At 33.8% G+C, this 26,615-nt stretch overlaps 8 protein-coding genes and 1 non-coding gene across 9 annotated transcripts; 5 read left to right on the forward strand and 4 right to left on the reverse strand.

Moving 5' to 3' along the window:
- Positions 1-255: 255 nt before the first annotated feature.
- Positions 256-3,013, reverse strand: LOC123914188. The gene is made up of 2 exons (XM_045965227.1): positions 2,786-3,013; positions 256-1,700 (listed from the first exon to the last, which is right to left on the reverse strand). Exon 2 carries the CDS (start codon positions 1,686-1,688, stop codon positions 396-398), a length of 1,293 nt encoding a protein of 430 aa, XP_045821183.1. The 5' UTR covers positions 1,689-1,700; positions 2,786-3,013; the 3' UTR covers positions 256-395.
- A 1,241-nt stretch (positions 3,014-4,254) lies between these two features.
- Positions 4,255-5,648, forward strand: LOC123914189 (E3 ubiquitin-protein ligase SGR9, amyloplastic). The gene has a single exon (XM_045965229.1). It carries the CDS (start codon positions 4,453-4,455, stop codon positions 5,284-5,286), a length of 834 nt encoding a protein of 277 aa, XP_045821185.1. The 5' UTR covers positions 4,255-4,452; the 3' UTR covers positions 5,287-5,648.
- Positions 5,649-6,413: 765 nt separating this feature from the next.
- Positions 6,414-7,444, reverse strand: LOC123914574 (gibberellin-regulated protein 12-like). The gene is made up of 3 exons (XM_045965776.1): positions 7,418-7,444; positions 6,872-6,902; positions 6,414-6,773 (listed from the first exon to the last, which is right to left on the reverse strand). The coding sequence occupies exons 1-3, from the start codon at positions 7,442-7,444 to the stop codon at positions 6,592-6,594; spliced, it is 240 nt and encodes a 79-aa protein (XP_045821732.1). The 3' UTR covers positions 6,414-6,591.
- A 1,453-nt stretch (positions 7,445-8,897) lies between these two features.
- On the forward strand, positions 8,898-8,969 carry TRNAW-CCA. The gene has a single exon. It is a non-coding gene; the product is annotated as a tRNA-Trp (tRNA).
- Positions 8,970-11,186: 2,217 nt separating this feature from the next.
- On the forward strand, positions 11,187-15,154 carry LOC123914190 (pentatricopeptide repeat-containing protein At1g71210, mitochondrial). The gene is made up of 2 exons (XM_045965230.1): positions 11,187-13,958; positions 14,407-15,154. The coding sequence occupies exon 1, from the start codon at positions 11,292-11,294 to the stop codon at positions 13,866-13,868; it is 2,577 nt and encodes an 858-aa protein (XP_045821186.1). The 5' UTR covers positions 11,187-11,291; the 3' UTR covers positions 13,869-13,958; positions 14,407-15,154.
- A 551-nt stretch (positions 15,155-15,705) lies between these two features.
- On the forward strand, positions 15,706-16,407 carry LOC123914191 (PLASMODESMATA CALLOSE-BINDING PROTEIN 3-like). Its single transcript, XM_045965231.1, has 2 exons — positions 15,706-16,021; positions 16,382-16,407. The coding sequence occupies exons 1-2, from the start codon at positions 15,706-15,708 to the stop codon at positions 16,405-16,407; spliced, it is 342 nt and encodes a 113-aa protein (XP_045821187.1).
- A 1,436-nt stretch (positions 16,408-17,843) lies between these two features.
- LOC123914575 (PLASMODESMATA CALLOSE-BINDING PROTEIN 3-like) lies at positions 17,844-18,589 on the forward strand. The gene is made up of 2 exons (XM_045965777.1): positions 17,844-18,177; positions 18,579-18,589. Exons 1-2 carry the CDS (start codon positions 17,844-17,846, stop codon positions 18,587-18,589), a joined length of 345 nt encoding a protein of 114 aa, XP_045821733.1.
- LOC123914193 (PLASMODESMATA CALLOSE-BINDING PROTEIN 1-like) lies at positions 18,478-21,435 on the reverse strand. Its single transcript, XM_045965233.1, has 3 exons — positions 20,936-21,435; positions 20,708-20,741; positions 18,478-19,070 (listed from the first exon to the last, which is right to left on the reverse strand). The coding sequence occupies exons 1-3, from the start codon at positions 21,252-21,254 to the stop codon at positions 18,857-18,859; spliced, it is 567 nt and encodes a 188-aa protein (XP_045821189.1). The 5' UTR covers positions 21,255-21,435; the 3' UTR covers positions 18,478-18,856.
- A 544-nt stretch (positions 21,436-21,979) lies between these two features.
- LOC123914192 (UBX domain-containing protein 1) lies at positions 21,980-26,615 on the reverse strand. The gene is made up of 12 exons (XM_045965232.1): positions 26,326-26,615; positions 26,005-26,143; positions 25,813-25,908; positions 25,221-25,297; positions 24,961-25,040; positions 24,328-24,388; positions 24,110-24,177; positions 23,946-24,027; positions 23,291-23,371; positions 23,136-23,213; positions 22,872-22,991; positions 21,980-22,428 (listed from the first exon to the last, which is right to left on the reverse strand). The coding sequence occupies exons 1-12, from the start codon at positions 26,491-26,493 to the stop codon at positions 22,252-22,254; spliced, it is 1,227 nt and encodes a 408-aa protein (XP_045821188.1). The 5' UTR covers positions 26,494-26,615; the 3' UTR covers positions 21,980-22,251.

Consider the following 26,615-nt stretch of genomic DNA (forward strand, 5'->3'; position numbering starts at 1 on the left):
CTTGACCTTTTGGTTAAGATCAAGTGAGTGTAAAATAAAGGATATTGTATAAAAGGGTACATATTTTTTTACATAACTCATGAAGCTCTTCTATGAATCTAATTTTTTTTTACTAGACTTACATTTACACAGTAAGTCAGTAGCCAGCACTTAACCCCTCCAAGTTTTCCTTTAAATTAAGAATTCAAAACTATAAGACAAAATTAAAATTCAAAAACTACAATTGAAAATAGAACTAAAAACACCGGTGTGATGTAACTCAAGTGGTTTTCGGGATTAAAATCTTAGCTACTAACAAATAACATTTGGCTATAAAAACGAAAGACGGGAAGAGTCTCAAGAACTATGTTTGTCTAAAAAAAAAAACCTATTACATAGATATTCTGGAAAACAAACTAATCAACAAGAATAAAACCTCCTTTTATGTATTCCAAACATGAGAATGGCAAGTCCATAACATGTTCCAGTTCAAGGGATTTGGATATGAGAGTGTTTACAACCAAATTCCGGTTCATATATTGGTTATCTCTACCAAAGCCTCTACACACAACTAGGGACGTATTACACGTCCAAGGAACTTGAACAGTATAAGCAATGCCAGAACCTGTTTTCTCTTCACAAGAGCTTCTGGTTTCTAAAAGTGTGTCTTTGTATGCTCGGCAAACTTGAGACACATACTTTCCCATTGGTAGAATTTGCTCAGACTCAGATGGAACTGATCCATCATGGTTCAATACATCAGAGTCGGAATGCAGGTTCACCACAACAGTACCATGTTTGGGATGAAGACAAGTTTTAAGAGATTTTAGGAATGGCGAATCAGGGTTCCATAACTTGTGGGGAAATACATCATTACCATCATAAGCATCAACAAAGATCATATCATATAGATTTGTATTATTAGTTATAAATTCCTCAGCATCTGCTTCATGAAGGCAAATCCTCTCATGGATGCCTTTCCACATAACTTGATTGATGATATCCGGTTTTGCAATAGCCCTGTGACCTGATTTTGTCATGAGTGAAAAAGCCGGGAACCCCATTGCATGAATCGATGCTGAGATAACAAGGGGATCGATTTCAACTACGTCGACAATGGCACCTTGGATTTTACTTGCCAAAAAAAGTGGCAAGCTTCCCCCACCATGACCAATGCATAAAATACGCATATTTTTCTTTCCTTGCAATGTGCTAATAATATCAAAATTACATGAGGCTACGGAAGTCAACCCAGCAGAAACCATACTCTTCAGATACGGAACAGCCAAGCAATGCGGTTGCTGCATAAGATAGACAAGTTCCGGCTTGTTTTCTCTGCAAGTAAGCATTACTTTTGTCGTGCTCTGGCGAGTATCATCATTGAAACGCAGCGCCCGCCATTGATATCCAAGCACCCTCAGATTCCCTTCATTCCCATATCCAGGATGCGCTTCCTCACACCTCTGCTGCAACCATCTTTCCATTTTTGACCATTCAATTCTATTGGGTCTGGAGGATGGATGTGCAGTGACTGAAACGATGCCATTTCCCTTGCCAGAAGTTGACCGGAAAACAGTTTTGCCTTCGTCAGAAGCAGAACCCCACCACTCTGAGGCATAGAGCCAGTCACCTTCATCTTCCAAGTGTCGCCGCACTGCGGTTGAGAACCGCCGGAGACGGCTGAAACCTTCTCCGCTTCTGCGCCACATCCAGGTTAAACCCTGTAACCCAAGAACAATATAAGTAAATTTATGCATAATTTAACCATTACACAAAAAATTATGAATATTTAGCAAAATTTAACTAATTTTCCATGGATTTACAACTCTGGCTAACATTCAAAATCAAGAAACAGCAGCACCTAATACCAAGAATAAGTAAGTCCACCCCTTTCAGTATATTAAATAGAAACCAGGCAGCAACCATAAAATTCAAATCATGAAAACTGTACCCAATATCTTAATTTTCTAACGGGTTAGATCTTTCATCAAATGGACGTGTACAAATCAACTGATGCTTGAACGAATGAATGTTATCCAAACTGAAAATATGCAGAACTTGCACTAGATTTGAATAAAAAGTAGCGATATGGAAATGCAAGGAGATTTATTTTGAAATTTTGAGGGAAGAAAGATACACGTCTTATGTTTCTGACCCGACAAAAGGACTCAAATCCAACGCGTCTTATCTTAAGTTACACAACAAATGTGTTAAACCAGAAAGCAATCAGAATGAATCATAGAGACATCTATGTTTTATTAAACAAAGCTCTCAAGAAAAGAATGAAGTGACAGAAAAATCAATTGTGAGGGAGAGGAGAAACCCAAAAAACATGTGGCAGAATCATTTCCCCCCCACACATTTGCACAATATTACACCAGTTCTTTACTACTTTCAACTAAATTTTGTATTTTGACACAACCTCCCACATTGTAACACAAAAAAAGCATGAGTTTAATGTTTTCTGTCGTAGGAATTTCAATAGTATTAACATACATGAACGATCACAGAACAGATTATAGCTCAAAGTATAAACATTCATGATATTATGATTATAATAAAAAAGGACGATGGGTAGAGAAAACAATATTTTTAGGCACATCAAATGAAAGAAACAATATTTACAGTGTAAATTACAACAAAAATGGGTTTGAAATAAAAGGATCATTCATTGATTGATTCCTGTAACAAATAATTCAGTCACACATTGCGTCGAACAGTTTGTAAGCAATATTTGAAACAATGAAAATATATAGTGACTCAACGTAGTTGATGTTTCTGAATATAAGAAGAAGAAGAAACATACCTTGTTGAGGTTAATAAGAATAGAAGGACGGTGATGAAGAAGATCACTTTGGGTGGGTTCCGACACTGCTAGTTTTTGTCCTTGGTCACTACTATGGAGAAATAAGTACTATTTGACTTATTAAAAAAGAGTAGCGTCGGTATTTCCTAATTCCTATTAGATTTTCTTTTCTACCCTGGCAATGCTTACGAAATTATCATAATGTCCTTTACTTTTGTTTCTGAACCTTTTAAATTAGTCCATCCAAATTGATATATATAATGTCTGTTACTTCAAAAACGAACATTATAAAAATGAGAATTTTTTTTGAAAAAAACTTTTTCTTTTACACGTCCACTAAATAATGGAAGGATAAATTAGAAAATTAACAAGGCGCACGAGAAAGTTACATGGTAACAAAAACATCCAAAAAATGAATAAGGATAACGGGGCAACCCATTAACCCGAAATTCTTATTAGAATTTTTTTGGTAATGCAAATTTTATTAATAGATATTTTTTAATGGTGTAAATTTTACAATAAAATATTTTTCAATAATATTTTTTTAATGTGAGTAATGCAAACGGAGCAAAGAACAACCATCAAAATTTTGTAAAAAAAAACCCATCAAAATATAATCGTACCTTTTGTCAAATTCAATTAGTTCGTTTAGGAATTTTTTTTCCACCCCAACATTTAACACTTTACCCCTACAAATAAACCAATATTCTCATATTACCCTTTCTAGAAAACTTAAAAAATGAATTTTGAACATTTAGCCACGATTTAGCTAAATGGAACATTTTTCGGACCACTTCCCTAAGTTTTATGATAACAAATGTAAACCGGAACGGTTGAAAAAAAGAGTTCCAAAAAGAGTTGGTCACGGTTAAACCGTGGCAAAACTTAGAATCTGAAAAAGTTCACCAACGCCAAAATTTAATTTATGGTTCATCTTACACAACCTCAAACTTATACTTCATGCAAAGTTGCACTTGTGGAAATGAAATTGAAAGGAAATTTGAATAGTGAAGATGGTGTGTAACAACGCGAACCTCCAACTTAGGCAGTCCTGCAACCGTCACACCACGATCTTCTTCATTTTTTCACTAGTAGAGTTTTTGTCTTGTGTGGTAATCAAATATTGTACTATGGGATTAAAGTACATGTTCGAAAATATAGACGGTCGAAATTGGGTCCAAATTAATCATTATAATTTTTATCGATTTTGTGATTTTCAGCCCGAACCTGAGGAGCCTGAGTACGCCCATTAGTCTAGTAATTTTTTATAAAATAGTTGCGAATGAATTTAGTGAAATTTGTCCATTCATCTAAGTTAATTAGTTAAATAAAGACAATATAACGGGTGATGCAATGCGTAGATCGTAAGACACCGAAAAATCTGATCCATGAATTTGATGTAAACTTCCACTATCATTTTTTGACTTTTCAATAAAATGAAAAAAGAATAAAGAAACAGAGACCAAGGACACATAGGATCATACAAAAAGGAAGTAAAACACACATAAAATTCCACATAGAAATAGAATAGGTACATTCATTCATTTTTCATTCATTCATACATAAAAAACCACCTTAATCATCAAGCACCATTCTATTCTTTCTACTAGTTTCTATTCTATAAATAAATAAAAATCCCAAACTCATCCAAACAAATTAATGAATCAATGGTTATGGAAGAAACAACAACAACAACCATCATCATGGAAGCAGTTTCAACTCTCACACCTTCCCACCTTACTCATCTTACAAACTCCATTCACTCATCCACCCGCCGCCACCACCACCGTCTCACTTTCCTCCTTTCTTCCCCATCCATCTTCTCTCTTACCCTTCATCACCTCCACAAACTCTCTCTCTCCCAAAAAACTCATCTCATTTCACGCCACCTTCTTTCCTCTCTACACCTCCTAACCCAATCAACCTCACCGCTTCCACCTCCTATCTCAACAACCATGAGACAACGTGAAATCGACGCAGTCTTGCTCCTTCTTCTCCTCTGCGAAACACATAACCACAACCCAGAAGCTCTAAACGCACCGTTTTCTCATTGGAGATTGAATTTGAACAAAATCTTCTCCAACACATTATTGATCATGTCGTCTTGTTCTTCTGCACCACCGCTTGGAGGGTGTTTGGGGTCTGTTTTGATTCCGTTTATCGAGACAGTGAGCCGGTGTTGGAGATTGGTGGGTGTTTTGGATTGTGAAGAAGGGAAAGAAGTTAAAGAGGTGGCAGCTTCGGCGGCGACGGTTGTTTCTTTGCCGGCGGTGGTGGTGAGTGTGGGCGGGAGAGAGTGTGTGATATGTAAAGATGAGATGCGAGTGGGGAGAGACGTGTGTCAGTTGCCATGTCAGCATTTGTTTCATTGGATGTGTATTTTGCCGTGGCTGGGTAACAAAAACACCTGTCCTTGCTGCAGGTTCCGGTTACCGTCCGATGATGTTTTTGGAGAGATCCAACGGCTTTGGGAAATCTTGCTTAAAATGGGTGCTGGCTAGCGGATCTGGATTTCCTGCTGTTACAGAGCTAGGGACTGTTCGATCATAATCGTGTGGTTGTGATCGTTTTGAGTAATTTTGTAAATGAATTGTTCTGATCCGTTCGATCTGATAATGAATGGCTGAGATGCAAAACAGCGTGAAAACTGTGTGATACCCAACATCAGGGAATCCAGATCCCTAGCTAAACAACATAATAGGATTTAAGAATTCAACTTTAACATTACAGTAGTTAACTTCATTTTTTTTTGGTTAAATATATAATGCAATGATCGGAGTTCGAATTCCAGTCCTTTACATATTTAATGTGTTGTTCATGTCATTGTTCCTGCCAACTAAGCTAAGTTTACTTGACTAGTTAACTTCATTTTTATTTCTTACTTCACAAACAAATCGAAAAAAGGGATTTATTTACTATTTAGCACTTGATTTATTGGAGGCTTCCTAGGATATAATTGATATATATATATATATATATATGTGAGAGATAAGGCGTATGATTTGGGTGATGAGGAGAAGATGGCGTGGCACTTGGTAGGCTTAATATGGCTTCTTGCATATGTGTTAATTTTGTTTGGTTTTTTATGTTTTGGACCTTAATTAGATAGGGACTGTTGTGGTAGACGAGAGCAGATAGAATGATTGTTTGGCTTCTTGCATATAATTTTGTAAGGTTCTTATTGTTTAGTGCATTGTAATGTAATAATTGGTTTATTATTATTTTTTTCTTTGCATTAGAGAAATTATGATAGGAAAGGTGCGTAGCAAATAAATAATTCAAGTATTTTTTTTAAAAAACTTGGTATTCGACCCTAGGAATCACCGCCCACTTGCGAAGACCTCATTTAAAATCAGAGTTTTTTTTACTTTATATGGACTTAGCCCACCGAAATTGACACCATGGGGAATCGAACTTGAGACCTTGAGAGAAGCATACTCCAAGGACCCAAACCAACACCACTAGACCAACCCAAGTGAGTTTCGTTCAAGTATCTTATAATTTAAGCTTATCATCAATTTTGATGTCATGGAAATCCAATGATTAAAAAAACAAAAAGATATGAATCATTAATCTATAAAACTCTCTAATATTCTTGTTGGAAATATTTTAGAAGATGCATAGTAGATAACTAGTAGTACTGAATACTGATGAAGCTAGAAAAATCGTTACAATGTAAATTAAATTGCATAACAAATTAATATTGAAGTAACTTCTTTTATCAAGAAAAATAAAATCAAAGTACTTATTAGGGTTTTCCTTCTTAAACTTCTGGCTGGTACGCTAATTACGGGTTAACATCATATTTAGGGACATTTTGGTTTTCCTTCTTGAGTTTTCCAGTTGTTATAGCATGGACACTCTTCCTTGTTACCATAAGTTCCAGATGGGACACACAAACATTTGTTACAACATTTGTTGCAATAGAACAAACATGGCTTCTTGTGAGAAGTCTCAGAACATCGATAAGTACATGCACCAGCACATTCTGCAAAAATTAATTAAAATTGTATTATTAATATTTTTTTCTAGTATTTTTAATTTAATTATAATCCTTAAAATTTTATAGAAATATTGAGACATTACCTTGTTGACGAAGTGATCCCTCACCACCAGCCTGTAGATTTTTTATTTCCAACAATAAAACCATCAGAAAAAGCATTCACACATTCATGGTTATATAAGTCATCCAATCTTGATCGAACGGTTTTTAAAAAATAGATTTAATTTTTATGCTAAATCAAAAATACTAAGTTTAAATTTAAACAGAATCGATGACCAATTGTGTGACAGCGGTGTTAAAAAGTATATTGATTGGCGTTAGACATGGTAGCGAGGATCATGGTTATATTTCATGCAACTGCAATTGGGAGGGGATGAAACAATCTGATGTCATAACTGACCCACAAGTCAGATTAGGTGGTTCAGTGGACCGAAAACGAAAATATACTTTGGATTTTGGAAGTGTTTGTTAAGGGTTGAAAAAGAAACTCTACATAACCTAATGTACTCTTTTAGTTAAAATAGAAAAAAAAAGAATAAAATAACAATTTTCAACAAATATATAACAAAGAAAAACCAAAATCTATGTGTCTATAACAAATATTTTTCAACATACAAAAGAAAACTCACCGAGGCAAGTTGGATGACAAAAGCCATGGATAGGATGAGAACAATGGTAAAGCTAAGACATGTAATTTTAGCCATGAAGCTGCTTTGTTTGATTTTTTTTTTTTTTATTTCTTGCAGCCTTTATCAATGAAGATGACTAATGCTATGTATGACTTATGGGAAAGAACGATATATAAAAGACAGTAAGAAGCTTAATATACGCACATTCAACGTTAATTTTGGTATAAATATTTAATTTCATCAAAATGTAACCGTTAAATCAGCCACATTGCATTGCATGCTTTGATTTGAGGAAAATAATATGGCGATAAAACTCTATAAGCAAAATAAAATCAACTGTGATTCTACAACGAATTAATGTGTATTCAAAGTAGTAATTAGGGCCTGCCCAACAAATAAGGTCTTAAGACAATTATGTGGTTAGAATTAGTCCTTTTTTCTATATTTTTATGATGTAATCTAGTAGCTAGAAATTTCACATTTAAAATGAATAATTGATGTGTTCAGGATTCGAACACCGGCCATGACATATATAGCGTAATGTCCTTGCCAAAATTGATTTAGTCTTTATTAAAGCAATATTAATTTCGAAAGTGCTAGAATATGAGTTTTTTTATTAAGTAATTTTTTTTATATTTTTGGTGGTCTGAGACAATTGTTTTAGTGACCTTACTCTTGGGTCGACCCTGATATTAATTATTGAAAAATGCATAATAATATACTCTTATTAATCAATGCAAATTTTGACATAAAATCGTCAATTTACTCAAAATTTAACAGCCAATTTTTTTTATCATTAATATCCGATCTACTGAACCACCTAATCTAATTCGGAGGCAAATTTGCAATAATGTATTGCGTACTTCAAGAAAAAAGAGTAATAATATTGAATAGTAGAATTCTTTAACAAAAGTATATGTTATTTCACAATAACACGCTGTGTGTGTATGGAAAGTATTAATTAGTAGAGGTGAGATGACGAATTTTGTGGGGAGTAGGGGAAAAAAATCATGCTAATGAGTGTTCTGTGGTACTCTTTAAGTATTCTATTTAAATAAATTATTTATTTAAAAAGTAAAATATTTCAATTTTGAATGGGTTGACTTCACATATTTCTTTAAAAAATTTAATGTTTATACTCCATCTGTTTCAAATTACTTGAGTTTTTAGAAAAAAAACAAGAAATTAAGAAAATGTATTTTTGCACCTTATTTTCCTATTATACCCTTATTTTAATTACCAATATTTTTTTTCACACACTTTCTCTTTTCAATAAATTTAATATGTTATGTACAAAAAAAAAAAATTTAATATGTTATGTACAAAAAAAATGATACAATAAAAAGATTTAAAATAAGGAGGGTAACATAAATTATCAAAAAATCAAGTAATTTGAAAAAAATATAATTTTCTAAAAAATCAAGTAATTTGAAACGGATGGAGTAATACTTAAAAGCAAGTGTCAAACATTATAACAAAAGGATCTGTGGCGCAATGGTAGCGTGTCTGACTCCAGATCAGAAGGTTGCGTGTTCGATTCACGTCAGGTTCATTTTGTTGTTTTTTTTCTTTTACTATTTCTTACTTTTTGTCTACCAGAGAACTTAGAAGTAATAAGTAGAGCTGTCAAGATATTATACTACCTGAAGAGAAAAAGTGGAATGGTAACTGGAGTTTATTGTGGAAATTAAAAGTACCTCCAAAGATCAAGAATTTTCTTTGGCATGTCCGCAGACGGTGTGTGCCCACACGCGTTAATCTTCGTACGCGAGGAGTGAACTGTACTGATATTTGTGCTTTATGTAATGAGGACGAAGAAGATAGTCGCCATATTTTCTTTGATTGTGAGTAGCAGAAAATATTTGGAGTATGTGCAGTTTTAATAATGTTGTTCTAGCAGGTTTGCGGCGCAATCTAGATGCTTAAGAATTGATCTTTGAGCTCTTGCAGCAGCTCACTGCTGAAGATGACACATTCATGGCTTGTGTTGTTTGGAGTATATGGAAACAGAGGAACAACCGCATATGGAACAGTGTGACAGATGCACAGAGTTTCGTGTACTCGCTTGCTGCTACAGTTTTGACAGAGTGGCGGATTGTTCAAGTAGCTAGAGGTATTGCGACAGTGCAACAGACAGAGATTGAACATAGATGGAGAAAGCCTTCTAGTGGCTGAGACAAGTGCAATATAGATGCAGCTTCTTCGTCCAATTTTAACATAGTAGGATTTGGAATTTGCATTCGAGATAAGTTTGGTGCTTATGTGGCTGCCAAGTATGATCAATATAAGCCAATATGTGACATTCGGATCGGAGAAGCTCTTGGTTTATTATCGGCTCTCAACTGGGTACACGTGTTAAACATTGGTCCGGTTGATTTTGAATTAGACTCGAAATTAGTGGTGGATAATTTTCAGTCAATAAGGTTGACAATACCGAGTTTGGTGAAATCATTGCTCATTGTAAAAGTCAGTTTTCTCTCTTTATAATAACTCTACTGTTGAGTTTGTTAGGCGACAAGCAAATGAGGTTGCTTATAGCTTAGCTGAGGCAGCCACATGTATAGCTAATGCCCAAATTTTGGTTGATATACCAAATTGTATTACTTGATACGTAATGAAATGCTATAAATTTGTTTGCTTCAAAAAAAAAAAGTAGAGCTGTCAAATGGGCTAGCTCGGCCCAGCCCAAATATAATTATTAATTTAATTTATATTAATTGTTGGGGTAAAATTATTTTAAACATACATTCAATAATATATTGACACGTTGTGTAAAAAAATAAATAATATATTGACACATCATCTCTCATCTTCTAAGTTCTAACCCTAGCCGTCACATTTTTTCTTCTTCTTAGTTTATCAAAGAGGGGTGATTTCAGGTCAAATCTTGACCTAAAATCACCCCTCCAAATTGTTTTTTCTTTCTCGTTATTAAATAAGTGTGATTTTTCACATATTTGTTTGGTTTTGTGTTATTTGTTATCCCGTCCTTGTGCGGTGTATTCTGTTGTGCCGTCTCTGTGCGGTGTATTTTGTTTTCCCGTCTTTGTGCGGTGTTCATTTGTTTCAGGTTGACGAATTAGATCCGATCAAGTACAAATCTATCCAATGTCGACTTTTGTGTTATCAACGCTGCAGATCTGGGGGCATGGACATTCCAGACACTTCAATATAGTCATATATGTAGGCTTATGTAATTTGCCGTTTTATGCTATTAACATGGATGCTGTGAGTTTGTTTGCAAATTCATCTTTTTTGTTTTTAGCAAATTTGAATTTGTATTACATCGATGTACTCTATCAGTTTGAATGAATGAATATCCTTTATTTTTAGTCAAAAAAAAAAAATGTTTTAAAACACATGACGTGTCACATTTATTTAATGATGTGGTAACACGATATTAAATATATGTGTAAAATATTATTTGAGCAATTTTAACTCGTCACATTTACCCATTTCTAATTTTGTAGTCCCCTGTGTCAAAAAAAAAATTTGTAGTCCCCAATTCAATTTGGTGCTTAGTTGATAAATTTTGATGACATGGCTTATCACCTTGTCAACATGGACATTAATTAAATTAAAATATTCTAAAATATCATCTGCACCTAACTGCGGAAATTAATCTTCTCAAGATAATTGAGATTTATTTAAGGAGTTGATCTCTACTGACAAATATTTTTCTATATGCACCCGTCGAAACCAAGAACCAAATGATTAATCACCAAGTATTTACCACTTAATAAATAAACAAACTCAAATCAATGTTTGAAGATTGTACCAAAAAAAATCAATGTTTGAAGACTAGTATAAAGACTCAAGTGTACGAAAACAACAGAGACATTTTCACAAACACTTGGAACACACGCAACAAAGTATGCTACCATTGAAACATGTAGTAACCAAATTCAAATCCCTATTTTCTTCTTCCACTTCAATCCTCACTCACTATGCATCTTTTACTTCTACACCTTCATTCTCCATCACCCAAAACGACGTCGCTTCCACTTTCAAAACCTGGTTTCAAACCCGCCACAATTACCACGACCCTCTCCTTCTTCAAATCTACAAAATCCTCTCTTCCGGCGGCGACGATTTCTCATCTTCTCTTTCCTCCCTTTCACTTCCCCTCACTCCAGAATTTGTCATCAGTGTCCTCCGTCATGGCGGCGACAACAATGACATCCAATCCTGCGTCAAATTCTTTGATTGGGCTGGTCGTCAACCTCGTTTCCATCACACTCGCGCCACTTTCGTTGCCATTTTCCGTATCCTAACACACGCTGATCACATTCCTTGTGTTGTTGACTTCCTTCAAAAGTTTCGCGAACGTGTTGTCGCTCATAGGGTTCGTTTTAATGATACCCTTGTTGTTGGTTATGCTATTGCTGGTAAACTTGACATTGCACTCCAAGTGTTTGGTAAAATGTGTTTTCAAGGTCTTGACTTGGATACCTTTGGTTACCATATTTTACTCAATGCTCTTGCTGAGGATAATTATTTTAATGCTTTTAATATGATTCTCAATCAGATTCGCGTTAGGGGTTATGCGACAAATGTTACTGATGCTATTGTTGTTAAGTTTATGTGTAAGCAGGGTAGGTTGGATGAGGCTGAAGATTATCTTAACGGTTTGTTGGGTAGTGGGAAAAAGTTGCGTGGTTCTGAGGTGGGTTTTCTTGTTGGTTCATTGTGTGAGAGGAATAGGTTCGAGCATGCGGTTGAGTTGGTTAAGGAATTTGGGAATTCAGGGTTGGTTCCTATGGAACATGCTTATGGTGTTTGTGTAAAGGGTCTTGTGAATGGCGGTAGGTTGGATGAGGCTTTGGGGTTTTTTAGGCAGAAGAGAGATTCTGGAGGGTATGTTCCTGGTTCTCCTAGGTATAACATGTTGATTTGTAGGCTTTTGAGGGAGAGTCGACTTCATGAGGTCTATGATTTGTTGATGGATATGAATGAGTCTTGTATTCCACCTGATATGGTTACCATGAATGCTGTTTTGTGCTTCTTTTGCAAAACTGGGATGGTAGATGTTGCGCTCCAATTGTACAAATCCAGGTCTCAGTTTGGACTGAATCCGAATCAAATGGCTTATAAGTATTTGATACTTACTCTGTGTTGGGATGGAAGTGTTAAGGAGGCGTACAGTGTTCTCAAAAGTTCTATCGGTAATGGTCTTTTTCTTGATACACAAACCTTTACCACGCTTGCCAGTGCTTTGTGTAGAGAGCGCAAGGTTGATGAGATGAAGGAGCTGATCCATCTTGCCGTGGAACGGGGTTTTACACCAAGCGCTGTCACGTATGACAAGTTTATATCGGCTCTGTGCCAAGCTGGAAGAGTAGAAGATGGTTATTTGATTCACGGGGAGCTTAACAATGCAACTTGTGGACTGTCTTACTCTAAGATGATTAAGGGTTTTATTAAGTCAAAGAAGGGGGACATTGCTGCTCGACTTCTGGTTGAAATGAAAGAGAAACATTTTGAACTGACGCGACCCTTGTACAGAGCTGTTATTTGCAGTTTACTTGATATGGATAATCCAATACGACGCGTTTTATATTTATTGGATATGCTGACTCACGGTAAACCTGATATTCAGATTTTCAACTTTTTCATTGATGGGGCTGTGCATGCCAATAAACCAGATTTGGCCAGGGAATTATATGACTTGATGGTAAGGTGTAACATTGTGCCCACTATTATTTCTCAAGCTCTTGTGTTGATTAGTTATTTGAAAAGCGGAAGGATACATTATGCTTTGAAATTCTTTGATAGTCTTCGGCGCCAGGGTGTGGTGAGTAAAAAATTATACACATCCATGGTTATTGGTCTCTGCAAGAACAATAAGGCTGACATTGCACGTGATTTCTTGTTTGAAATGTTAAACGCTAAATTAAATCCAGGCATTGAATGCTATGAGAGTCTTGTGCAGAAACTTTGCTCATTGAAAAGATATGATGAAGCGATAAATCTTGTTCAAGTGTATATGAAAAGAGGACGTCGATTAACTTCTTTTCTTGGTAACATATTTCTTTGTCATTCTTTGACGTCGCCGGATGTCTATGATATATGTGTTCAAATAGGAAGAGCGGAAGAGGGAGAAAGTTCTCCTATTTCTACACTGAGCTTTGTCATTGGTGCATTTTCTGGTCGTCTCAGAGTAAACCGGTCTATCGAGGAACTGGAGGAATTAATAGCGATGTGCTTTCCGCTTGATACGTACACCTACAATCTGTTGCTGAGAAGAATAACCAATTATGATATGAACCAAGCTTGTGAGTTGGTTAATAGGATATGTCAAAGGGGTTATGAGCCTAATGATTGGACGTATAATATTATGGTAGATGGTTTCAAAAATCATGGGAGAAATGATGAGGCTAAGCAGTGGGTCGAAGAAATGCATAAAAAAGGATTTTATCCAATAGAGAACAATAGAAGAAATGTACGATAAAAGTATTTTATCCAACGGAGTATACTAACATATTCATTTAAGGAGAATCAATTGACGTGTTAAAGATGCGGAAGGGTTCATATAATTTTGGTAAGGATCTATTCTTACTTGGTTATTGAAAAATATGGTTACATTCAATACATTTTTTTTATTCCACCTGAGTGTTATTTTTAGAGCAATCCTTGTATCTCTTATGATCCTTCTATTATTTTTCTTTGTGGAAGCAGTAGGAATAAAATATGTTTCCACCTTGTATTATTATCACACTAGACCGACATTAGCAATGTATTTGGGCATATCTTCTTATCCTTTTTTCAAGCTAGTTGCCATTACACAGAATGAAAACTAATATCAGTTGATTCATGAAGTAGGATTGCAGAATAAGAGACGACAAATATGCGATTATTGTTCTCACTTATTTTATATATGTTTCATACACTGGATTTTGCTATTTCACTATAAATATTTTGAACCTGCCCACTAGGTGGTTTATTCACAAAGAAATTAATAGAAAGCCTTTTTGTGTTATCGATTGCAGATGGCAGAAAGCCACCATTTTAGCCTGCCAGAAAATGCAGTGGTGCCACCATCCTTCACAAATTGTCCACAGCGGTTGTAAAAAATCCCGTCACCACAATCATCCATGGCGTCGCCATTGCCGATATCTTACAACATTGCTGTCTTCTATCTTTGCAATCCTCTGCCATGATAGAATATCTCGTGTTTGATGCGTTTTATCTCGGCAAGTTGAGGATGTGGTCAAATTCCTCGAGAAATGGAGTTCTCATTGCATAAATGGTTGGGAGCTTCATGCCAGTGCCATATAAGGAATTTAATTCATACATCAACCTTGCAATTTGCCTCTGAGCTATATTCCTTGCATTCTTCGTGAAAGCATAATTTATAATGCCTTTTCATCATTTGGCAATATTTATTTTGTGCATTTGTTAGAAGATGTGAAAACATATTGTAATACCTTGATATTAAAGTATCTTAGATTATCTCATAGGATTAGTTTCTTGTATTACAATATCTTAGACTACCACATAACATAAGATTAATTTTCATATTACTCTTATTATCATGATTTGTTTCCCTATTTAATTAAGATTTTGAGTCTTGTATTTGTATAAATAAGAATTATTGTTTAGTCTTTTTATATAAAATATCGATCATATCTTAGCCAGCCTCCTCGACTACAATATTCTCTGCTTGCTAATGCTATTGGAGTTGTTTGCCTAAGATTGTATAGTCTGTTTTTTGTTTAAAAAAATTTATTAACATTATACTCTTATTGCTTTACTTTTCAATTTCTTTTTACTAAAGCCTTACTTTTCAATTAATGAGTGGGATAATTGTGGTAATATAATATTAAGAAATCAAATGATATAATAAAAATTCAGAAAACTAGATTAAACAAAATAAGAATATTAATAATTTTCTTCATCCATGTGTAATAAAGTGAAAAAGAAATAGTGTAAAGAAAAGGTAATATTTGAAATCCCAATAAAAAAAAAATATTCAAAATCTTTTGGAACCATGTACTTTATTCTGATTTTATCATCACCTTTTTCTACCAGACAATTTGACTGTCATCAATCCTAAGTATTGATCAAAATGATATAAAAATATTTTTTAATAAATAAAAAGTTACATATTAAGATTAAAAATATTAAATTATACTAAATATTTTATTTTTATATGTATATTTTGTCTTCTATAATTTATACATTATACATGATTGATCAATCCATGTTCTATTTATACATGATACATAACAGATCAAAACATAAACATAATTTTAAAAATAATAATACCTCTCCCTTTGATTTCTTCAATGGCCTCACCAAAATCAGTTTCTATTGTGTTAATGTTAACTATTGTAACAACTATGATTTTGATGAATATAGAAGCAAGAACATGGTGTGTGGTTAAGAGTAGTGCTGCTGGGCCACAACTGCAAAATGCTTTAAATTATGCATGTGCAAATGGTGCTGATTGTAAGCCAATTCAACCTGGTGGAAGCTGCTATAATCCAAACACACTCCAAGGTCATGCTTCATATGCATTTGATAGTTACTATGTCAACAAGCACCAAGCCCCTGGTTCCTGCAGTTTTGGTGGCCTTGCATCCATTGCTGTATCTGATCCTAGTATGAACAAAATACCCTCCATTTAATTAATTTTATTACTAAATTTTAAATATATTTTTTATTTCTTATAAAATGATAAAATTTCAGTTATGTTCAACAATTTTTTTCGTCGATTATAACTTTTTTTTTACAAGGACCAGATCAAACTTTACTTATTTTATAGACTAAAAACATGTTTTGCCTTTTAAATTTTACTCAATTAAACATTTAATGATATTTATTTTTTGTATTTTGTTTTTAATTTTTAGATGAAAATTTAAACTTTTTTTCAATAGTGATATATTTATATATATGTATATAGTAGACATTACATTGTGGATTGATAATTAATTTCATCTTCTCTTTTTAATGTGGGTACAGGCTATGGACCATGTAGATATCCTTGAAGGTATGACCTTAAATTGTTTTCAATGTTTTATTACCTTTCTAATTCCTAACATTTTTTATAAAGGTGACTAATAATTAGAAAAACTTTTTTATTTGTTTAATTAATGCAGCTAAAGGAGCATATGCACCGGTCGCAGAGCCTTTGGAAATTATATATTTTTGTCTTGTAATGTAAATTATAAGATTTAATTATTAAATAAAACTTATGTTATAATAATTTGTGAATGTGTACTTATATTTTCTAACTCTATGATTGATGTCGACTAAGAAAAAAATACTAAAACCATTGGCACAGTTATTTCATCAGAAAATATCATGCTAACTTGTGTCATAAACTGCAAAACCGGTGATCAAATATATGGATAAAAGACACAACAATGTTGGACAATACTAAATGAATACGACGTTTTTAAAATTGCAAAACCGGTGATTAAATATGGGTAACGGGTTTATTCGGTCCCAACCCACATAAACCAGTTAACCCAAAAAAAAAAAAATCAGGTTTGTTCATTCACCAAACTCATCCCAATTTTTTTAAACCAAACCTAATTAATTAAGTTTTTAAGCTTTTACACTAACATATCTCACACTCTTTAAAAAAAAAAACACAATTTATTCATATTTTGGTTATTTTGATGTTTGCAAAGCTAGTTGCAAGTATTTTAATATGAATTTTATGTCGATATAATATTTGGTGCTAAAAAAACATAATAAAAATAAGTTACACCCTATTTTAGGAATAAAAAAATAAAGTTGGGTTATTTTCTTCACTTGCTATTCAGACGATTGCACTCGCCATGCTCCCCGTGAATGAAAGTCATGCTCCCCGTGAATGAAAATATTATGAAAAAATACAATTCGATACTTAGTGTGTGAACTCAATTTACACCTTAACTAGTGAACCTTATAAAAATTTGGCCATCGTTCAAGACCATATTTTGATTGAACACCGAAGCGGATGTGACATAGTATTGATCAATCACACACACCATATAATTCTATAAATTGAAATCTCTTCTTTTGTTTTTTTTTTTAATTCACTTGTTCATATATTTTCTTGGGGGTGAAGGAATGGTTCACACTTTTGAACTATTTTTCATTAAAAAAAAAAAATCATGAGAGGTGGGTGATGAAATTTTTTTAAGATTTGCTCTTTATGTAGCAGACTGTTTTTTACAAAATATGTTTTATAGAAAGAAAAAAATATTATAAAAAGGAAGAATTTTAATTTAAAAAAATTGGTTTTGATTGATTATTTTGTTAAATATTAAATATTTTATGTTGAAAATCTTTTTTACTTTAATAATTTCATATCATGTTCTATTTATATATACTCTAATATATAGAGCAAAATAGATAAAAACAAATTAAAATCACCTCATAATAATTAAGAAAAGAGTAACCATTCCACAACTTATTTTGATATATTCCTACAATGGCCCCATCAAAGCTATTTTCAGTAATGTTCATGTTAACCTTTGTGACAACCATGATTTTGATGAATGTGATGATTGTAAGAGGAGATAAAACGTGGTGTGTTGCTAAGAGTGAAGCTACTACAAAACAACTTATTGATGCTTTAAATTATGCTTGTGGACCTGTAGCTGGAGCTGATTATGAGCCTATTCAACTTACTGGAAGCTGTTATAATCCAAACACACTCCAAAGTCATGCTTCATATGCTTTCAATAGCTATTATCAGATCAAGAAGCAAGCTAATGGTACTTGTGATTTTGCTGGTAGTGCAAATGTTGTCTCCATTGATCCAAGTATGAATTTCAATACCCACTTAATTAATTTTTGGATTAAATATTTGAATCATTTTAAAATATCTGGAGGAACCAAATTAAAATTCGCTCATTTTATGAGAACTAAAATCATACGGTGTTTGATCAACCAAGATATAAGTTTTTATCTTATAATAATTTGTGAGATGCAACATTCATAGTGCTTTCACTTCTAAACACATTAATGGTTGTACATAGTGCTTTTCTTAGCTCGCAAGGTATCTTTGTACATGCACGAACAATGTCATCTTCAATCTTTTATGGGTCGATGCACGAATATAGAAACCGAATTAAATCATAAGATCAAGAGAAACCAAATTAAATAAATTCATTTATATGCTAATGATATTGCACTGTTTTTAAACCTAGTACATTTTGCAAAGGGAACAAATAAATTGAGCTATTTAAATAAATTTGAGCCCTATATAAATCAAGAATCTCAGCATGATCATCAAAGGCCTTGCTACAACCCTAGCTCTTACTAGATCTAACGGTCTCTACAACTGCTGCACGTTACGGATCCAAATCATGTTTAACTTGTTCATAACCTTACTTATACATTGGAGTGTATAAGAAGCATTTGCATTAAGCAAAGTTATAAACAACAAAAGGCTTGCCTTTAACTTGTGACAAAACTGCAATTAGCCTCCTCAAGATCATATTAAGATATAATAGAGAGAATGAGAAGAGAGGAAGAAAAGAAAAGTAAAAACCATGTGGCTAGTTCCTTTGAAGATGCTCTAGAATTGTCATTGAATGGAGAGCTTAGTCCTGGTGATAAGCCACCAAAGATAGGTGCTGAAGTTGCAGGTGATGACATGTTTGGATTGGTCATTGGAACTGATGTGGTTGGTGTATATGGTCCTCCAGCACCACTAAAAACATTATGAGAAATGAAATAGTTAACCGTTAGATTCGACTAATTAGAATTGTAACATGTATTGAATTAATTATGTATCGAATCTTATTATGAATCATAAGATGTACGATAAAGTGACATTTAGTTAAGATAATTTGCGAAGCATAGTAAAAACACAGACTATTTTTGCATACATTGCTCAATATAATTTGCGATTCAAATCATAACTCAAACGACAAAAAAGCAGTTGGATACTCAAAGTTTTAAGGGGCAAGTTATGATTGATCAAAATGATTTGCGATGATCGTGTCTAAAATAGATATGGACAACGGCTCATATCGATTATCATAAGATATTGATAACCATATTCTCGTGGCTTAGCACAAAAATTAATTTTCAAAAACCAGCTTAAAGTTAGTTAGTTAGTTATCCTTGTTCATTTACTCATTGCTATTTAAGGATCAATACAAAATTTTAAGCTAAAACAGAATAAAGAAAATGGTGCTACCATGTGAAACAAAAGTGGTACAATATTGAACTTTTATATAACCATGTAGGTAGGTATGTGACCACATGGCATGGCACATTATTTTGTCATGTCTGAGGCATCAAACACATTACAAACAATGATTCAATCACAAGCAATAATGATATTTTTTAAATCATGAAAATAAAGTTGGCACATATTATTACCAAGATTTTGAAGTTTTTACTTTTTACTAGTAACTTTCACTATTTTGGATAACTAGAGAGGTCTACTGAGGAAGGTGTAGTAGTAGTGATACACAAAAGTGTAAGGTAAGAAAGATGGGTCAATTTTGGGCATCAGAGAGAGAGAGAGAGAGAGATAACAACAACTCAACATGATGACATTTTCACATAAGTTGTTACTTTAGCACTGTAAAAGTGAAAATCACAATCAAAGCTGAATCTCAGCCGTTGGATGGACTGAGACAGGGAGACTCATCCAACGGTCTAATTACAAAGGGTCTGGAAAGTAGCCATCAGGATCAGTGTTTGTCAGTCAAATAGTATGACCAAATTATGCAATCCAAGATTTTGAAAATTTGAACAAAAACAAACGGGACACAAACAAAGAGCCTGTGGTCTCATGTGATGTGATGATGGTAGAAAATTAAAATACCAGTGATTATTTGACACAGTTTCCCGCAATATATTCGGTTAATATTACATACACAGTTTTACACGACAAAACAATATGAACTGTCGATTTAAAATCAAACGGTCCAAATCTGTTACAAGACGGTGCTGTAACAGTGTGAAATCCTTTCCCGCGGGATAAGGATCGTATTCACACTCCACGGAACCGTTGAGATCCCTAGGTCCCCTCTCCTATTTCCTATTCAACAGCTCACTCACATCCTAACCTAAGCTCCAATGACACACACTCTCAAAAACACAAAACAGTGAAACTTCCATTTCTACCTAGTTTCTTTCTACCCCTATCTTATTTGGTAAGCCATTAGGATCAGACAACAGAAAAGTCACCAAAGTGAAAGGATAACAAATAAACAAATAAAATTGAGCTTGATTGAGAATAAAATCCATTTACTTCAATATCAAGGAATGTAGTTTCACTTTAAAATGAAAACCATATATTAAAGTAATAATAATAATATACAAATGACATACCTTGTAGAAGAAGGGTACACACAAGATCCATAACCTACACACACAAAAAATGAGTAAAAAAATTAATCAATGAGATCAAAGTAATAGATAACTAAAATAAAATTAATAAGTCTAGCTCGACATTGTTAAACCGAACATTTTCACTTAGGTGTTTGTCATTTCGTCTACGGAAGAAAAAAATGTATAAGGATAATACAGAAACCGACGAATGAAAGAAAGAATGGTTACTTGGATCGGTTTGAGCAATGGTAGCAGTGCCAGAAAATTCACAAGAACCAGGGGCTCTAGCTCTTTTTTGATAGTAACTATTGAATGCATAAGAAGCATGAGCTTGAATAGTATTAGGGAGAAAACACAGTCCATCTGGTTGAAGAGGAAGACAATCAGCACCTGCTCCACATGCATAATCTAATGCTGTTTGTAATGCATTGAAGCTTGCATCACTTCTCACAACACACCAACTTGCACTACCAACTTGTTGACCATTCACATTCATCATTACCATAGTAATGGTTAACAATAACAACAAGAATGTTGATGATGCCATTGAAGAATGAATGTTGTTATATTAAGGTATTGTTTTGCTTTGGTAAAGGAAGAGAGGGAGTGGAGGAAAGAAGAAGAGAAGTGTTGAGCAGAAAAGAGAAAAATATTATATAGTCAGTGTGGTGTGTGAGAATAGAAGCAGCTTTTGCTTTCTTTTTTGCTTCTCTTTTTCTTTTCTTTTTTTAAAATTGATTATTGATTATATATAGCTGCTAATTATGAGAAATTAAAGAAGAAAATTGAGAGACAAGCTTAATAACCCAAATTATTATGTATAGAATGTTATTTCAACATCCAAAATTGAATCATACATACTATCCAAATCACTCGCCACTAGACTAAACCTAGTGGCTTACTGCAAAAATGTCATCGTAAAAATTTGTATTTCAGTTTTGTTTTTTTATGTTGTAACGTTGGTGTCAATCCCAACTACGTGAGAATCAAGTTCACCAACTTGGCTTCTTCTGTTGGCGACTTGCAAACAAATATTGCTATTATGATGTGTGCTTTTTAATAAAAGATACTGATAGATTAACTTCTAATAACTCTGTATTATCATTATCAATATAAGCAAGGAAGTTGAAATATGAATGATAAATTTTGATGTGCCAAAAGATACTGATAAATTTTGTGTATTGCTATGAATTACGTCCAAAATTAGATTAGATTGCCAAATCAATTCCTGTCCTATATTGACAGACTACCAAGACTTGGAAAAAAAAAAAATTGTCTCAAAGATTACTGACTATATATATTCTTGGCAATAACTTATTCCCTGAAATAGTTTAGATATACACCTCTCAATATTAAGCTTAAACTGCTTCAAATATCCCAAGCTTAAAAACAGCTAAAACTGCAAAAAGCTATTATGACAGAGACAAATATGTTTGAAACCCTTTAAGCTATGAAAAAGAACAGTTTCATGAACAAATAAAGCACTTCGTCTTAAAACACCAAACTATAATTTGTTAAGCCTTTTAAAGTTACAATTGCATCGACTAAAGAACTCCAAAAAAGGGATTCTTTATTGCAGAGTCGAGTTCAGATCCAGCTGAATTCAGGACTGCAATATCAACCTTGTCCCTGGGCAAAAACAAAACTTCACCACCATCGATCTTCTCAAACCCGCAGATTTCAAGGAATTCAATGCCTCCCTTCAAAGCACCAACTCTTTCCTGTAAACACAACGACGACATGGGCTTATTAACATACAGTATTTGAATTATTTATATGCATGTAAATATATTCATAAGCATACAATAACATCTTACCCTGACGTAGTTTTAGACAAGAGAAATACTATACACAATTGAGTATTACAATGACAAAAAGTCGAACCTATGTCAACTAAAAACTACTGAAACTGATAAACCTGATACTGATAGTATAACTTTTGGATCCATGTGGTGGATGCAGAATTCTACCTACACCCGACAATAATTTGATGACTCGAAGGTCCCAAACTCTGTTATAATGCCCATCCCGAATTTCAGACTATTGATCAGACTTGATCTTTTCTTTTTTCTGGTTGAGTAAGATTCTTTTTTTTCTTCCCTATGTATTAGTAACTACACTGAATTCTCTGAAAATTCCAAAATTACAAAGTGCACCATCTTACCTGAAAAGCTGCGTTACTAAGACGAATCTTCCTGAATTTTTCTTCATTGGGATTTCTGGCAACATTCCCCACATAAGTTAGAAGAGTTTGGAATGCTTTCTTCACTCTGGCATCATCCTCCTGCTCCAATAATACATCAAACATGTAAACATGCAAAGGGGTAACAATATTTAAGCAGAAAATGCTGTTTCACAAACATTATCTGAGAATTATCAGTATGCAGATGAACCACAGAATTCACAGCAAGTGACAATGTAAATGTACCTTATGGTTCTGCTTTAGAGAACGCAAGCACTCTCTCATTTGCTCGGTTTTGGTGGCAGGTCTAATTGGTAGGAAACTCTGCATGCAGAAATTTGAAAATTTCAAATAAATAGGCATGGCATAAAAAACACCACCATTTCTGGGCAAGATAATACCTTTTTCTCCTCTACAACAGTTGAAGGTTTGACAGTTGAAGGCTCCTCTGCAGGCAATCCAAGTTTTCGCCTTCTTTCCGCCTGTCATGATTGAGAAATAAAGTGACTTAGTTCTGCTCCCCCAATAACAGATGTTTAATTTGTTGTGCCATCTTGTTAAAATTGCTCCACAAGTATCCCTAAAAAATTGGACTAAAGTACTCTAAAGCTCCTCATCCATCAATAGTAATACTATGATAGGAGGCTCCAATATTGCTTTTCTTCGACAGTTTTTTTATAATGAATCAGAACCTCCCTTCCCAGCCAACTTTCATTGTCTTTGGGTCCATAATAATATTTTCAAGGTAGATTACCTTGGGAAAAAATTTGAAACAAAAATCCCAAAAAGTGTCATTGCCTGTTGGTATCCAATTACGGCCAAATGTCAAAATTTGGATTAAAAAAATTGGAATAAATATCCCAAAAAGTACCATTGCCTATTGGTATCCAATAACAGCCAAATGACAAGCGTAGGATTAAATATAGTCATATACTCTTTAAAAAATGTTCTTATGGCCTGAATAGTTATCTGGGAATTCTACTTCTGATGTATTGAGAAAGATGATAAACATATTCGGAAGTCAAAAATAACAAAACAATTAAAAAAAGTATAAACCTTGTCTTCTTCCAGCTTTTGCCTGATTTTCTCTCTAGCCCTTCTCTCTTCCTCTTTCTCTGCTTTTCTCAAAGCTAACAACCTGCAAAAGGAAGCAGAATTCTGTTGTAGCTGGGAGGTTTCAAATTAAAACATAGGATGGGTGACAAATAGGTGAGTCGTACCGTTTTCTCTCATTGTCTTCTTCAATCCTCTTTGCTTCAAGCAACTCCTTGCCAACTCGAATTCTCTCCTGAATAAGAAAACAAAGATGAAGTCAATTGCTTCCCAAATATTTAGGGCAAACCATGCATATGGCAGCTTGAAATTCATACAACGATATTACGATCTTTGCGTATTTTAAACAAGTTATGGTCCTCTTACTCATGAGTTTGCAAAATACCTTTTCTCTTTCTCTCTCCATTCTCTTCTCTTCTTCTTCTTTCTTCTTACGAGCTTTCTCCCTTAAGATTATAACTCAAAAAGTTCAATAACTACAAAGACTAGTAAGAATAAATTGGCTTTAAAAACTACAAGATATACAGGCATATGTTATTTTAGGAAAATACTACACGACATGCACTTTGAGTGACTGAGGTTTTAAAAAACTAAACATAAAAACATTAAAGGAACATAAATTCATTATTCCCACAACAAAATATATGGTCATGGATTCAACCATCACTAATCCTGTTGTATATTTAGGGCGTATAAATAACCCACATCGCAATGATAGAGAACACTGAAATCTGCAGATGCATTACAAAGACCATCCATAAAACAGGTGTAATACATGTACATCAATGTCAAGTGTTCACTGTGTTGCCCTAAGCTACTTTAGAAATAATTACCAGAATGCCTCAACAATAATTGCTTCTTTTTTCTTATAAGAGATTACCATTAGACATATCACTTTACTTCAACCAATGCATGTTTAAAATTATTCCCCAATCTTTTGCCACAATAAATTCAAAGTCTAAAACAGCTTTATAATTTGGCCCACAACGTGAAACTTATTTTGCATTCAGTTTCATACCTTAGTTCCTTTAGTATGGCATTTGTTTCTTCTGGGGTAAGAGAGGGTTTGGAAGCTTGAGCTTTACTGACAGCAGGTACCTGAGTCAACCATCGGGTCAGAAGGTAGAGATTGCAACTTAATTACACTGTATTTATTCATAATGTGAACTAGTCTTCTTATTTTTACTGAAGTTTGCCAAATCAACATATACAGCTTATGAAACAGTGCATGCGCAATAAAATAACAAAAAGCTGAATGAATAAACAGAATTGCTGTACCAAGGGCATCTCATCTATGTCAGGCGTATTCTCATGGTTTTCTATCCAAGTTACAGCAGCCTCGAGGCTAGCATTACCTGTAATAAGAGAGAAGCCTAAGTTCAATATTCTAAAGAGTACATAATTAATTAATTAATTAATTATCAATGCCCATATAGATAACATAAAATAATGTATTGAAAAAACCTTATAAATTAATAACTGTGTACTACATGTATCCTAGATCCATCTACTTTAACATATGAACAATAAAAATTAGGATTTGCAACTGATAATTTATTACTCCGATTTTATTCATCATGCATGAATACCAAATTATCTACTTAATATTCTATTATTTGCGAACCCAACCCCAACCAATAGGATAAAAAAATGCTCTTTTTAAATATCCTTCAAACAGCAGAAACTGATGCTCTTTGGCATAATAACGATCAATGTTGATGATACTATCATACTAGTACTAGTAAAACAAATATTAATCTCAAATTTCATGAATGCTCTATAGAACAGTGATGATCAGTAATACAAACCCATATAGAATACTCCATACAATACAAGTATGTTCAAAAACTGCGAGTGCATGTAAATTTACCGGAAAAGTGAAGTGCCCTTGTTGCACGAGCTGTAGAAAAGCCCATTGATTCAAGTTCCTCAAGCAACTTCTTATCAACTTCAGGAACAACCAATTCTGTATTTTACAATATTAAAAGCAAATCAATAATGAATAAACTAGATACACATATTCAACCAAAATAACCACTAAGCTTATTTAAAAAACCATCACCTTCATTTTGATCACTAGTTCCACCCTCTTGTGATTCTGAACCCCCCTTAGGAACCTCTAAACTTATTGATTTCGCTGTTTCCGAAGTCTTATCAACAAACTCAGTGTGCCCTGTTCTCTTAGTGTGTAAATCACTCTCCTATATTATCAAACAGTAACGTAATTCAGTTAATCGGATTCAAATTTTCAATCAAAATAATCAAATTAAACCCTAAAATATCAAAAAAAAGTTAATTTATATCAATCGAATTGGAAAAATTGAAACTTTATGAATAATTGGAAGGATTAGGTTTTATAATAAGAATTGGGGGTGGGACTAACGGTTTTGGATCGGCAGGGTTTGGAGCAAGTGGTGCAGACGAGATTGAGAACGGGTTCTGTGGATTCAGCGAAATTGGAGTGTGAAGTGAGTTCAGCGTGTTCTTGAGCTTCTTCTACTGATTTCAACAGAGCGCCACAATCACCGCACTGGAGAGAAACCCCGGCCATTCTCCGGTCACTTTTTTCGTCGGTGGATCCGATTGGAAAAATACAAATCAATGGTTTTTGATGTTTCGATTTTGGCTTTATATGTGTATGATTTTGTTTTTTTTTTATTTTAATTAGATTAG

The sequence above is a fragment of the Trifolium pratense genome, linkage group LG3 (genome assembly GCF_020283565.1).
Source record: "Trifolium pratense cultivar HEN17-A07 linkage group LG3, ARS_RC_1.1, whole genome shotgun sequence".
Classification (NCBI taxonomy): domain Eukaryota; kingdom Viridiplantae; phylum Streptophyta; class Magnoliopsida; order Fabales; family Fabaceae; genus Trifolium; species Trifolium pratense.

Bases quoted from the DNA above. Each gene is read 5' to 3' on its own strand.
- LOC123914575 (XM_045965777.1), top strand. From the start codon at position 17,844: ATGGCCCCATCAAAGCTATTTTCAGTAATGTTCATGTTAACCTTTGTG.
- LOC123914574 (XM_045965776.1), bottom strand. From the start codon at position 7,444: ATGGCTTTTGTCATCCAACTTGCCTCG. The intron at 6,903-7,417 runs GTGAGTTTTCTT...AAAAATCTACAG, and splicing joins TTGTCATCCAACTTGCCTCG to GCTGGTGGTGAGGGATCACT. The intron at 6,774-6,871 runs GTAATGTCTCAA...TAATTTTTGCAG, and splicing joins GGGATCACTTCGTCAACAAG to AATGTGCTGGTGCATGTACT.
- LOC123914189 (XM_045965229.1), top strand. From the start codon at position 4,453: ATGGTTATGGAAGAAACAACAACAACAACCATCATCATGGAAGCAGTT.
- LOC123914191 (XM_045965231.1), top strand. From the start codon at position 15,706: ATGGCCTCACCAAAATCAGTTTCTATTGTGTTAATGTTAACTATTGTA. The intron at 16,022-16,381 runs GTATGAACAAAA...ATGTGGGTACAG, and splicing joins CATTGCTGTATCTGATCCTA to GCTATGGACCATGTAGATAT.
- LOC123914192 (XM_045965232.1), bottom strand. From the start codon at position 26,493: ATGGCCGGGGTTTCTCTCCAGTGCGGTGATTGTGGCGCTCTGTTGAAA. The intron at 23,214-23,290 runs GTATTATCTTGC...TTCTGCATGCAG, and splicing joins CTGTTGTAGAGGAGAAAAAG to AGTTTCCTACCAATTAGACC. The intron at 22,429-22,871 runs GTAAGATGGTGC...TTGTGTTTACAG, and splicing joins TTAGTAACGCAGCTTTTCAG to GAAAGAGTTGGTGCTTTGAA.
- LOC123914188 (XM_045965227.1), bottom strand. From the start codon at position 1,688: ATGTGGCGCAGAAGCGGAGAAGGTTTCAGCCGTCTCCGGCGGTTCTCA.
- LOC123914190 (XM_045965230.1), top strand. From the start codon at position 11,292: ATGCTACCATTGAAACATGTAGTAACCAAATTCAAATCCCTATTTTCT.
- LOC123914193 (XM_045965233.1), bottom strand. From the start codon at position 21,254: ATGGCATCATCAACATTCTTGTTGTTATTGTTAACCATTACTATGGTA. The intron at 20,742-20,935 runs GTAACCATTCTT...TTGTGTGTGTAG, and splicing joins CATTGCTCAAACCGATCCAA to GTTATGGATCTTGTGTGTAC. The intron at 19,071-20,707 runs GTATGTCATTTG...TAATGTTTTTAG, and splicing joins GTGTACCCTTCTTCTACAAG to TGGTGCTGGAGGACCATATA.